The following is a 13,970-nucleotide window of genomic DNA, read 5'->3' as shown; positions in this document are numbered from 1 at the left end:
CTCAGGACAAATGTTTTGGATTGGAGCTTCTCAAGGTGGATTTGCCTGCTGACAGAGATGAAGTCTGGTAAATGCCTCAGCTCTGTGAGGTTATAAAGGAGGAAGTTAACAATCATAAAACTCAAACAAGTAACAACAATTAATAAAAACCAGTGATACTGGCCTCTGCACTGATTTTCACAATTGATGAAGCATTAGTTTTATTCACTCGTTGCTTTTATAGAAATTCTTCTGGGGGTTTAAATACTTTTAAAAACTTTTCCTTTTCCTCACACACAAAATAAAAAGTCAAGAAACAAATGTCTTCGAACAAACTTTTATTTAAATCCCTAACAAGAACATCTGTAACAAACAGTCTTTATTTTATATATATAGAACATGCAATCATTCACAATCATGGTTCCAACGATCACAACCAAAGTTTACTCCAGTTTTAAGCACCTTTGTGTCTCATTTCCATAAATTTAAACATGTTTTGAAAAAACGACAACCATATAGAATTCACTGTAATCCACAACTTAGGGATGCACATTTATCAGTAGATCAGCAGGAAACATCGGAAAATAAACTGGTGGAGCATTACGCAGAATTAAAAGAATCAGAATCGTCTAAACTGTTTTTTTTTTTTTTTTTAATCATTCTCATGTGTTGAAATTTAAAGTTCTTTAAGGAAATGAAGGTTTAGATTTAAACAAATTTTTTTGCACTAGAAAAGCACTTTTTTTCAGGATTATCTTAGTGAACCAGCTGCCCTGAAACATACGGAAGGAGGCAGCCACTGGTCATGGTGTTAACAACAGACTACTCTGTTAGAGGCGCTCTGTCTGCCACAAAAAGTTTAGCTCTAGTCATACAATTTATAATACAATTAACATTTAATGCGCATGTAATCAAATATCTATACATGAGAAAAAGAGTATAGCTTTCATTAATTGTGGTGGTGCTAAAACTAATGAAAGGTCAAATGTTGTTTTTCTTTAAAAATGGCTGCCACAGTAAGAGCAAAGAAGAAGCCTGGAGTTTTAAGAGCAGTATCTTTGGAAGAGTTTAGAAGTATTTATGCAAAAATCCAAAACTGTGCATCCCTAACAAAATTATAACACTACACTGGGAAAACATTCATGATGATAAACAGACAAAAACTGGTATTTAAAAGATTTTTGACCCATTGCATTTCCTTTTTTTGTGCACAAAAATAATCATGTTACAAACATTCTGGCTCTTTCTGGAAGAAGACTTCCTTTCAAAGAAGAAATGAAACTGTATTTTTATAAAGCAAAGGCAGACATAAATGACACAGCCGTCTGCATCTGTAGGGATTTTCCCTTACAAAAGTACAGGCCCAGAAAAACAATAGATCAGAGGTTCAAAACGAGTCATCTGGTTTCAGTTCTTCTTTTAAAGGGCACTCTGAAAAATAAGTTCTTACTTATACAATTAGTGCAAAAAAGGAGAAGTTTCCAGCCCCAATATGGAACATAGAAAGGTAGATATCTACAGGAAAGATGCATTCAGTTTCCAACCGTTTCCTGTGTGATACAGTCAAGGACAAAATCTAAATGCCAGCTGAATGACAGCTACCTCTGGTAATGCATGAACATAAAAAACAAGATAAATGAGAACTTTAAGACAAGCATTTAAAACATATGGCTCATGTAATAAAGTGCTACGACCTCTACACCATAAAAGCCCGTTGTTTGCCCTCTGATCGATCCACCAATCAGAAAGCCCCTTTGCTAGGACAACGAGTCAATTCAGTGACATATATCTATCTTTATATTCTTTTAAAGGTCACATATTATGCAAAACACTCTTTCTTCAAGAATATTTCTGGGGATGTTTTTCCTTTATTCTGATTGGACAGCTGAGGGGAGACAGGAGACATGCACCAGGATCCTGTGGCCAGCATGTACAGGATTACATCCTCCCTGGTCTCCTGGGTCTGTCTACAAACCCCCTTAAAACTAGAAAATCTCTCCTCTCCTTCTCTTACAGAAAGTGTCAACTTAAAAATCTCATGCAGGGAAATTCTGCTGTACTCTAAGACTAGCTGTATCTGTGTGACCATCGTAAACATAAGAAAAGCCGTAGAGGCATCCACTGCCAGCAGGGGGCGTCTTCATACACTGAGACAGCCCATTTAAAGCAGACCAGACAAAGCTTCTAAGACCTGTCTGGGAGCTGTCAGACTAGTGTAAAACTTGATGAAAAAGGGATAATTTGTGACCTTTAAGTTGAAAATTTTGGCAAAGATTGGCATCTCTAATATTAGTACCACTGCTTTTACTGTAGTCATAATAATAATAATAATATAATTGCCTTCACATCACAAAGACGCTGAAAGCATTTCTTGGGACATCCCAATAGAGAATGTGAAGCACATGTCACCTAAATCTGTATTTATAAAGCTGTTTTACATGAACCAACCTTCTCATATATATTCTCTACTGACTCATAAATCTGAGAGTCACTGTAACCTTCATTCTCATGGATCCATCATTATGAAATTCCTTAAACTCGCTCCATCTTTGGTCAAAGAGCTTTTAATGTTGCCCTGTCATCCTGGTCTGAGCTACAGGGTCACCCTAACAGCGATGCAGTAGTTTAGGTGATTTTAAATCTACAATTAATGCACATTTTTCTGCTGAGAGCTTGTTGATTCATGTTTTTTTGTCGTGTGTGGAAGTTATCATGCTGCTGTCTTGGCTAGGACGCTCTATTAAGAGATTTTTGTATCTCAGTGGAAATACTTCTGGTTAAATCAACATTTAAGCTGTAAAAAAATCACCAGTTTAGCCCAGTTTGATCATGTGATCTGCTTTGGCTCTCTGTAATTCAACAGTCCTACTGTGCTGAGTCCATTTTTGCCATTTCAGCCAAACAAAACAGTAAGGATTGTCCCCTTACCTCCTGAGACCAGAGCTTTCTTCTTTGGGATCAGAAGGACCTGTTAAGTTAATAATCTCAGCCTTATCTTTCAACATGAGGTAGATTTTACCAAAAACAGTGTCCAAGGACTCGTTAGGTTCAAGCATGGACTCAATTTCAACAAAATTTGAAGAATCCGTCCACCTCCAAATTCCCAGTCAAATTCCAAAAATTAACCAATAAATTTCCATAAAATTACCAAAAACAATTCAAAGCAAATTCCCCTAAAATTGAAAAAAATCTCTAAATTACAATAAATTCCTAAATTTACTTGAAGGTCCCAGAAAATTTCCAAATAAATTTCCACAACAACTGAATAACTTCCCTAAGTTCCCATCAAAATGGGGGTGAAAAAAAGTGAAGCAATTCCCTCCAAAACCTCCAATTACTCTCTCAAAAATATAAAAACATATCCCCCAAATTTCCATGATAATAATTGAAAATTTCAGAGCAAATTCCCAAAACATATTCATTAAAATTTCAAGTGAATTTTGCAAATTCCCCCATCGTTTGAAGCAAATTACTTCAGTGGACATGCTGGATAATCATCTCAGAAATCCTCAGAGTAAAAATGATTTCTATGTTGTAGAAAAGCTGAAATATAACGTCTAAATTTGCATGTGCAGGGACTTAGGAGGTTAAGATGGCACTAGTAGCACAGCATTCAACGCAGCATGATGGAAATTCACGTTAACTATTGGGTCGTCCCAACTATAACCCATATTTAGCGCATAAATAGTTAAAGTCCATACTTTCATACCTCTGAACATGCCTTGAACATGCCTACAGCTAACTGCTACTTAGCTAATTCCACATCCGCTCTCTGAGCCTCCACTGCTCTGTTTGACCTCTGCACTCGGGCCGGTGTCGATATTTTAGCTCCGAGTCAGCCTGCCTGAGCTCTGTGGCGCCTGACTGTCGACGAAGGAACAGCCCACTCTCGTGTCCTCGTTGTCTTTTCGTATTTTCAGTGGCTTTCGTCCTGTTTTCACTGGTTTGTTTTTGTCGAGGGAATCTTCAGATTATAATCAAGGTTTTTTGTTGATTTCTTTCTTACATCAATTAAAGCAGCTCTACCTGGGCATTAGCGAAAGACTTAATGAGCTTTTTAGGACCTAAATGTGGTCGAGAGCATCTTCTGTGTAGGTGGTCATCTTCCTAAGAAAGAGCACTTTCTCTTCAAACGATGACGTGCTTCATCGACGGTTTCGGTCCCAAAGTCTGTATCAACATGAGGTCCTTCTTTTCCAGCGGTTTGAGCTTTCCATCCAGTAAAGTTTCTTTGATTATGGCCGTGTTCTTTTCCCTGAGGGTATTCCTCAGACAAACCTGCCATGGAAAAACAAACTTTAGATAAAGAAGCGGCTGATGAGGAAACGTTACTGTAAGTCACGTCAGAGCCGCAGGGGAAACTCTCACATCAATAATGGGTTTGTGTACACATGTCTAACACTTACGTAGCTTATTCTGAAAATAATGAGTGCAAACATCAGCAGCAGAGTGGCGACAACCACCATGTAAGCATCAGTCACGAGGGTTTCCGTTGACTCATCAGGACAATCTGGAAAGGAAAAAGAAACTAGAGTGAGAATCAGATAAAATGTGTCAAACACAGAGATAGACAAGATATAGTTCTGTCTGTTTTTACACCAGAATTAATAAAAGCACACTGATCTGTGACTCAGACATTCTGACTGCTCATCTTAAACCTTTTCAACCCCAAAATATCATGAAACACTTCTGTTTTGGTGCATTTATTCATAAATGTCTCAGTTTTTCTCATTTAAAGGCTTGTTTTTGGAGATAAGCTTCTGTTTTACAAGTGCAGCACAGCACACAGGTTGAGAAAATCTTCTACCTCTTGAAGCTGATGTTTTATGCATCAGACAATCATACTTTAATGTTGAAAGGACAAATTTCCTTCCCAACTTCGGTATATCTGAACTCACGTTATAATCTTGTGAAACTTTATACTAACATACCTTTAAGTAAGCTCAAACAGTAAGACAGTTTCTTTCATTTCTTGTTTAGCTCTATCACACAGAAAGGCAATGGTAATACATAGTTTGTGTTAAATCCTGTGGTGCCTTCTCGTGCACAACCAGGACACAGAGATTGTGCTCCCATCTGCAATCACCTGACTGCCAGCTTATTTTAGAATTACACAGTATTATTGTGAATGGTGTGCAGTTCTCATTGGGTGTTTTACCACCAGGTGAAGGTAGGGGCCTGTGCTCCAAAAGACTCCAGGATAAAATTATTTCAGGTGTGCATAAAAGACGAGGTGCATGTTGGAATGATTAAGACGTGTGCTCTAAATCAGTCGTTCTCACAAGTCTGCCTTATGACAGATCGCGACCCAAACTTCCAAAACATTTTCAACAGCACATCTTTAGGTCGCAGTCTGGAGCATGATTGGACCAAAATACCAGATTTAAAAAAGAAAAGGGACAAAGCTGACTAATTTTATACCCTCTTTCTCCATCATTATGTGTCAATTTTTGCCAATTTTTCAGAGAACTAGTGAAATTACTTCATTATTGAGGGAAAAGTAGCCAGTTATTGCAAGAAAAGGAGATTAATTAGTTGAAATATTTATCAAAAATGTAAATTTACCCAATTTCACAGTAAAACAGGGTAGAATAAAAGGTATTGATGCAAGTCCAATAAGGACTTCAGGACTTCTGCTTCCAATTGTTTTAGTCACAACCCATTGAAAATTGCTCTAGAGTTATTAAGGGTCAAGAATGAATCAAAGGTCCCTGGGAAGGACCTCTGGCTTCAACGTTAAGGTCCAAGCCCCTCAAAAAGCCTGAGAATGTCTTCATATCAAACAAAAACTGAAACAGTGGCGTGATGGATATGGTAAATGAGCCAAAGTCTTGTAAGGTGAGCTTTGATGGGAAAAACTGGCGTTCTATAATTCTACCACTTCAAAAACAAGCAAGCTTGAAATGTGATTCTCCCTCACGCCTACGCTGAAACCATGATACGGTTCTCACCTGAGCACAGACTTCCCCTGATCAAATGCCACTGATACCTGTGGTGGTGTGTAACCTCTCACAGAGGCAAATGATATTCAGTTTAGAGAAGTGAAAGGCCATCTCTAATACAAGCAAACCATTTCATTTTCCAAACACACTGGATGTACGTCAGGCAGTAGGAGAAAGATTTGACTAAAACATCTCCTGCATTACACTGCCCTTGCATGTCTCTAAATGAGGAGTCTTTTCAAACAAACCAGCTTTATTTACTGAACAGTAAACACCCTGTTCTTTTTAAATGTAGGATTATGGCCTGATGAGGGAGAAAAGATGGTAAAAAGTGGCACCAACCCCTAACAGTCAGCATGGACATTTGCAAGACACAGGAATGGAGCTGGTTTTCAATCTTGCGGTGAACGTTCAGACAACAAAGTAATAAAATTTATTAAATAAGAGCAGTCTTGAGTCCAGATTTCACCCTCACCTGACACAATGAGGAGGACCTGCCTCTCCCTGTTCTGCTCTCCCACGGGTGCCGCCAGGTGGCACGTGTAAACGCCCCGGTCGGCACACGTCAGGTTGGGCATGAAGATGTCAGAGGAGTCGCTCAGCAGCTCCACCTCTCTGTCCACGCCCCGGTACCAGCGCGTCGTCCCATTGGGGAGGTCTCGGGTCAAGAGGCCGCTGAGACTGGAAGGGTCCAGTTCCTGTGACATCAGCATAATAAATGCATCAGGTCATGAAGGAATCCATTAGTAATAATGGCTCTTCCACACAGAAACCTCCGCCATCAGTGAGAGAATGGTTTTGGTATAACATCTTATTGTGATTAAATTGGGGCTTTTTTGCCTTTATTTTGAAAGGATAGCTGAAAGAGAGAGAAGGGAAGACATGCACCACCAATGCTTTGAGGGCTAAAGCCTCAGCAGTTGGACACCTGCTCTACTAACTGTGCCAAACTGGCACCATTATTGTAAATATTTCAACTCCTACTCCAAATTTGATAGTATTGTTGTATTGAAGGGACTGATGCACAACAGAAAAATGACACTTGATGTTTACATGGTGTGTTCAGCATGAATTTCAGGTTAATGGAACAATGCAGCCTCTGTGATTTCATTGCTGCAGTAGGACATTGTGTTTAAGTGATCTGTGTTGTAAAAAGGCATTTTAACCGGTCTATACAAGCTCAAGTTAATTTATAAACAACCTTTTAAAAAGCAGGTCTCTTGTAGTGGTTAAACTTTAGTCTCTGTAAACTGCAAGAGTCAAAAAAATATGAAGACATGAGTTATTTTTTCTCCTAAAACAGAGGGAGGAAGTACATTTGCAGAAAAGCCATTCTGTTCTATATTTACAGTGCTATGAGAGAAGTGTTTGCCCCCTTCCTGATTTCTTTTTTAGCATACTTATCACATTGACATGTTTCAGATAATCAAACAATTTTTAATATTGCACAAAAATAACCTGAGGAGATACAAAATGCAGTTTTTAAATGATGACTTACTAACATCTATCAGTCTGGAAAGGGTTACAAAGACATTTCTAAGGCTTTGGGGCTCCAGTGAACAACAGTGAGAGCCATTATCCACAAATGGGGAAAACTTGGAACAGGGGTGAACCTTCCCAGGAGTGGCCAGCCTACAAAAATGACTGCAAAAACCCATGGGTGACTCATCCAGGAGGTCCCAAAAGAACCCAGAAAGACATCTACAGACCTGCAGGCATCACTGACTCAGTTAAGGTCAGAGTTCATGACTCAACCATAAGAAAGAGACTGGGCAAAAATGGCATCATGGGAGAGTTCTAAGGCCAAAACCACTGCTGACCAAAGAGAACACAAAGGCTCATCTCACATTTGACTAAAAACATCTTGATGATCCCCAAGACTTCTGGGAAAATATTCTGAGGACTGACCAGACAACAGTTGTACTTTTTGGAAGGTGTGGAGTAAAACTAACATAACACCGAGACTAAAACATGGTGGTGGCAGTGTGATGGTCTAGGGCTACTTTGCTGCTTCAGGACCTGGACCACTTGCTGTGGAACCATGGATTCTGCTCTCTACCAGAAAATCCTGAAGTTGAATGTCTGGCCATCAGTTCATGTCCTTTAAGAACACTTGGGTTATGCAGCAGGACAATGATCCCAAACACGCCAGCAAGTCCACCTCTGAATGGCTTGAAAAAGAAGGTTCTGGAGTGGCCTAGTCAAATTCTGGTCTTGAATCTGAAGGAGATGATTTGGAATGGCCATAAACAGTCCATTCATGCTGGAAAACCCTCCAATGTTAGCTGAATTCAAACAATTTTGCAAAGAAGATTGGGACAAAATTCCTCCACAGTGATGTGAAAGTCTCATTGCCAGTTGCTGGCAGTTGTTGCTGCCAAGGATAGAACAACCAGTTATTAGGTTCAGGGAGTAATGACTCCTCATAGGGCCAGGCAGGTTTGTATGGCTTCCCTTCATAAATGAAATCATTCAAAAACTGCATTTTATGTTTACTAAGGTTATCTTTGTCTAATATTAAAATTGATTTGATGATCTCAAACATTTAAGTGGGACAAATACGCAGTGGCAAATACTTTTTACAGCACATATTCTTCTGCTCAATGAGAGCATTTCAAACTGCTCTAACAGAAAGTAAAAGCCAACTTATTTGAATGTGAATCAGCCAATCAGACGAGGACATGTAGACTGCAGGAAGGACGTTTATTTGAAATGCACAAAAGAAGTGGGAGTTTTAGTCTGCACAACTGCAAAAGTGTCTGTTAGAATAAAAAAATGCACAACATTAACGCATTTCATTACCTTGTACCACGTGATAGCCAAATACTGAACCCCAGGTTTAGGAATGGCGGGGCAAGGAAATGTGCAGTCCTCTCCAATGACGGATTTAACCTCCATAATTTCTTCTTTTACAGCCATGCCCGCTGCAAGATTCACTGTGGAACACCATTCATTAGGTCTAAGTAGCTTATATAAAGAATATTGTGTCGATTCTGTTAAAATAACATTAATAACAAATGGAGCAAATTTATCACTTTATTTTTAAAAAGTGCATTATGTCTAAAATTTGGTTAGATTCGGTTAAAAACACTTACAGAGGGTGACGAGGTGAGCGATAGTCAGAAGCTTTAAAGCCATGTTGCTGATGAAGATCTGCTCTGGTGAGACTGGAAGCACTGTGTGTTTGGCGCTTTATAAACGGAAAGCAAATGAAAGCAGAAGCTGGTAGAGCCCCGTTACGCCTTTAACGTGACAGAGTGGGAGTTTCCCACAATATTGTTTCCTCATTTCATCATCGTTCTGCTGCACTGCTGCCGCTGCATTGACATTTAACGAAGGGGTAAACAAATATTAGCGGATTAACAAAGATTAACAGCATGGCTTTTTTTAAAAAAGCTCATCTCTCCTCGGTTTTTGTGCTAGGTGAGTATCATCAGCGCAGAATGTGTTTAACGTGTTAATTAGTTAGCGTTTGATCTGATTCAATCTGCCATCGCTAAGCTGGCATGACAGATCTAGCTACTTCCGTTAGCATTTTGCACGTCAAACCCCATTCAGAAATATTGCAAAAATGCTTTTCCTACATATTTAGTTAATGTATCGCTTATAAAGTTGACTTACATGCACATCATTAAAAGCTATCAATTTCTGGTCAATTCTGCGCTAGGGTAATGTCGATTTGAACGCCCGTAAGACTTTAAACTAGGTAAACGTTTAGCTAATGCTGCGTTCCCTTGCACTCGGAACTTGGAAAGATCCGTGTCGGAAATTCCGACTTCCTAGGTAAATGCGTTTCATTGCATAAGCTAAACATGGCCGGCCGCAGTAAGCTGATGTTTTGATGTTTTTCGAGGATCAAAAATTACTGTTGGGGAGCTACTTAAGGGAGAGCAAGACAGAGAAACGTACGTATGGCTTAGACGACACATAAAAGTAAAAGTTGAGGAGAAAATGACTCTCACCGTGTGCGACGCCATATTACTACGTCATTCCTAACGACTCGGGCTGATTGGATCCTACCAGAATTCCCGAGTCGGAGTCCCGAGCTCAAGGGCCGTTCTCTTGCACTTTTCCGATTCGGAGGTCGGATTTATCCGAGTTCCGAGTACAATCGAACGCAGCGTAAGTTTAGCTTAACTGTTATGGTTTAAATGGCGACCATGCTAATTTGTGACTTCTAGTGGAACGCTCTAGTGGTTGCCATAGTGACATCCAAAAGTCTCCTCATGAATCCTTGCCAGTTTTGGAATATGGCGTCTAAAATAGTCCCTCTATTCGTTTTTAGCAAAAAATATTAACATAGCAGCATTTGCAGGGAAATTTTCACTTTTTGATACGGCTACTACAACTACTTCGCATGCGTCTGAAAGTCATCAGTCAACATGGTCACCGTTGCAACCGTGACACTGTTCTGTTACGATCACTTCAAACAAGTTCTTCTTTCTGAATAACAATCGCTTTGAAGTCAATTTAATATGAGCCGAAATAACCTTTAAAGTTTATTTAAGGGTAAGAATACGATTTTTTTGCTGAAGATTATAGACAGAAATAAAAAATAATGAAACTGTCGGTTTTTCGACTGACGTTTGGCGTCGCTTCGCGCTGACTCTAACGAAGACCTTGTTTACCGATATTATTGTACTTTAGTACTGTAGTGTTATTATCATGCTAAAAAACTCTGATTATACCATAGCTACAGCTTGTTTCTGGTTTGTGGCCCTCTGTTTTGTTTTTTAAAGTTGCTGTATTATCCAAAGCCGCACCAAACCTACATCAACTTTCTGCGAACTTTGTAAGACATTTACCCTTTTCGTGGTGTTTTGGATAAGGAGACCCTAAGGTTAATGTTAGGTCTCAGTTATGTTAAATCGTGTAATTCGGGCATCATAATAGTGTTTATATAACCTTTTCAACCTGTAAAGATAATAAACTGCTGTGGGATTCCCCGTGATTTCCTAGAAGAGGCAGTTTCAGTTTCAAAGAAGAAGGAAGGTAGTAAAGTTCAGGGAATTCCCACTTCATCATGTAAATGATTAAGCCACCTTTACACCATTATTTCCTATTTATTATTAATGGGCTATGTAAAGCATAAGGGTGTTTTTGTTTCAGAATCAAGGGGGTTGACAGAATGAGGTTCTGGAGAAGTCTTAAGCATCAGACTTTCTATTTATTTATTTATTTTTTTTTTGTTTTCTGGAGCATTTCTATGAATCACTTATTGGTGAAAATGTCTTTGTTCTTGCTTAAAAAGACACAACTGTTCATTTAAGTAATCAAAATAAAAGAAGAGAGGATGGAAAGTAGGGCTGGGTGTTGTGGATCAAAAATCAAAACTTTGTTTATCAGCTCATTGGTAATATACAATATACATCTAGATATATCTATTCGTAAAAAAAAACTAACAAAAACAGCTGGCGTTGGAGCTGGGAAATCAATCGAAAAATAACCGAAATCAACGTTTAGAGCCTCTAACCCAGTGGTTTTCAAACTTTTTTCGTCCAAGGCACACCTAAGGTTAAGCCAAAATCTCAAGGCACACCATATTAATATCAATACAAAATAGACTTTTTAAATAATATAGCAGTCAAGGTGGCCCATAAGGGGGGATTAAGAGGAGAGGTTTCTGGGGCCCAGAAAACTGGGGGTGGCAAAAGTGGGCAAAAGGTGCCTGAAAGGTGGCAAAAATTGGTTAAAGTGATTACTAAACATGGCAAAATTTGGTAAAAAGTGGCAAGACAAAGGAAAAAATGGTTAACAATTGGCATAAGGGGCCAAAGAATTGGTTAATAGTGGCAAAACATGTTGAAAGTGTCAAAAAGATGACAAAAATGTGTTACAAGTGGCCAAAAGGGTTAAATGTTGTAAAAAGGTGGTTAAAAAGGTTTTAAAGTGATTAAAAAATGGGCAAAATTAGGCAAAAAAGTGCCCAAACAAAGGCAAAGTGAGTGAAAAGAAAGAAGGTGGAAAAAATGGGTTTAAAGTGTCAAAAAGGCGACAAAATAAGTTACAAGTGGCAGAAAAGGGTTAAAGTTGCTAAAACATGGTAAAAAGTGATGAAAAATGGCAAAAAAATGTCCAAATAATAGTGAAAGTCGGCAAAAACCATCAAAAAGGTAGCAAAAATGGGTTAAATGTGGCAAAAAGTAAAAAGAAAATAGCAAAAAATGGGTCAAAAGTATTTTTAAAAAGTTGCAAAATTGCAAAAAAGCAGCAAAAATGGTTTAAGTTGACAAAATTATTGGCAAAAGGGGAAGAAGAATTGGTTAACTCGGTTAAAAGTAGCATGAATCATGATAATTTCAACAGCAATTTCAACTCAATAATAGCTCGCCAAATGAGATAACTGTTAGCCAGGATGCTAGCACCAATGCTACTGATCCAACACACATACTCATCAATAAATCACAACGGGGGAGGGTCCATTCTGTTTTTTTTTTTCAGGGGTCCAGCCAGATTCCCAAGGCACACCTAGACTTGTCTCAACCACTGCTCTAACCGATGAAAACCTGCTATGTCAATTATTTCAATTTTTTCCCCTTTTCTTGGAAAACTTTGACTTTTTACGAAAAACATTTTCATTTCAGCTGATGTGTTTTGATTTCAACAGATAGCCATAAACTGTTAATCTGTGCATGTTCCTTTCAGTTGCTTGTTTTAAAATTATACAAATACACTGTATTGCCAAAAATATTCGCTACCATTCACCTACCTTGACTCGTATACGAACTTAAGTGACATCCCATTCTTAATCTATAGGGTTTAATACGACCATCCTTTCCAGCTATAACAGCTTCACCTCTTCTGGGAAGGCTTCCCACAAGGTTTAGGAGTGTGTTTATGGGAATTTTTGACCATTCTTCCAGAAGCACATTTGTGAGGTCACACACTGATGTTGGATGAGAAGGCCTGGCTCTCAGTCTCCGCTCTGATTCATCCCAAAGGTGTTCTACTGGGTTCAGGGAGCATGGAATTGTCCAAAATCTCTTGGCATGCTGAAGCACTCGGAGTTCCTTTCACTGGAACTAAGGGGCCAAGCCCAGCTCCTGAAAAACAACTGTTAGCGTACTCGTTAGTTGGAAGCTCCGAAGAAAGACAGAAGAGAGATCGGTCTCAAGTTAACAGAGTTTATTCTGGTCACAGGTAAAGCATGTGCTCAGCGCTGAGGTCTCAGAAGAAGTGAGCCCCGATGTACAGAATAGATGAACACTTATCTTCTTGGGCCGCGCCCCGTGCAATGGGTTGGACTTTAAGATTCGCAATCTCTGACTCCAGTTCAAAGTGGTCTAGGGCCCTCTTTATCGTGAGCTGTGCCAACTGTCAGCCCACACATTAATTCCTGTATGTATCAAAATGATGTGTGTGTGTGTTGTTTCAAGGCATTCAGCTAACGAGCAGTGTAGGAGTCACGGTTTCGGTGGTCACAGATGTTTGCAGTTATTCAGAACATTCTGTGCTTCTGATGAGTATACAGCAGAATAGTTTTATAACACAAGATCAGCATCATTTCTACACTAACATTATAGTGAGGAGGGGGATATCAAATAACAAAAAATACAAATATCCTTCACAACCCCACACCATAATCCCCCCTCCACCAAACTTTACACTTGGCACAATGCAGTCAGACAAGTATTGTTCTCCTGGCAACCGCCAAACCCAGACTCATCCATCAGATTGCCAGATGGAGAAGCATGATTGGTCACTCCAGAGAACGCGTCTCCACTGCTCTAGAGTCCAGTGGCGGCGTGCTTTACACCACTGCAGCCAACGCTTTGCATTACACTTGGTGATGTATGGCTTGGATGCAGCTGCTTGGCCATGGAAACCCATTCAATGAAGCTCTCTATGCACTGTTCTTGAGCTGATCTGAAGGCCACATGAAGTTTGGAGGTCTGCAGCGCTTGACTCTGCAGAAAGTTGGCGACCTCTGCGCACTATGCGCCTCAGCATCCACTGATCCCGCTCTGCATTTTACGCGGCCTACCACTTGGTGGCTGAGTTGCTGTTGTTCCCAATCACTTCCAATTTGTTATAATCCCACTGACAGTT

The 13,970-nt window shown here is 39.4% G+C and overlaps 1 protein-coding gene across 1 annotated transcript; it reads right to left on the bottom strand.

Annotated features, from left to right (window-relative positions):
* Positions 1-304: 304 nt before the first annotated feature.
* cd83 (CD83 molecule) lies at positions 305-9,180 on the bottom strand. Its single transcript, XM_041794134.1, has 5 exons — positions 9,017-9,180; positions 8,724-8,857; positions 6,397-6,619; positions 4,386-4,489; positions 305-4,257 (listed from the first exon to the last, which is right to left on the bottom strand). The coding sequence occupies exons 1-5, from the start codon at positions 9,057-9,059 to the stop codon at positions 4,108-4,110; spliced, it is 654 nt and encodes a 217-aa protein (XP_041650068.1). The 5' UTR covers positions 9,060-9,180; the 3' UTR covers positions 305-4,107.
* Between the last annotated feature and the right edge of the window lie 4,790 nt (positions 9,181-13,970).

The sequence above is a fragment of the Cheilinus undulatus genome, linkage group 8, assembly GCF_018320785.1.
Source record: "Cheilinus undulatus linkage group 8, ASM1832078v1, whole genome shotgun sequence".
Classification (NCBI taxonomy): Eukaryota; Metazoa; Chordata; class Actinopteri; order Labriformes; family Labridae; genus Cheilinus; species Cheilinus undulatus.
The sequence above is the reverse complement of the archived record's forward strand: the minus strand, read 5'-3'. Positions and strand labels throughout refer to the sequence as shown.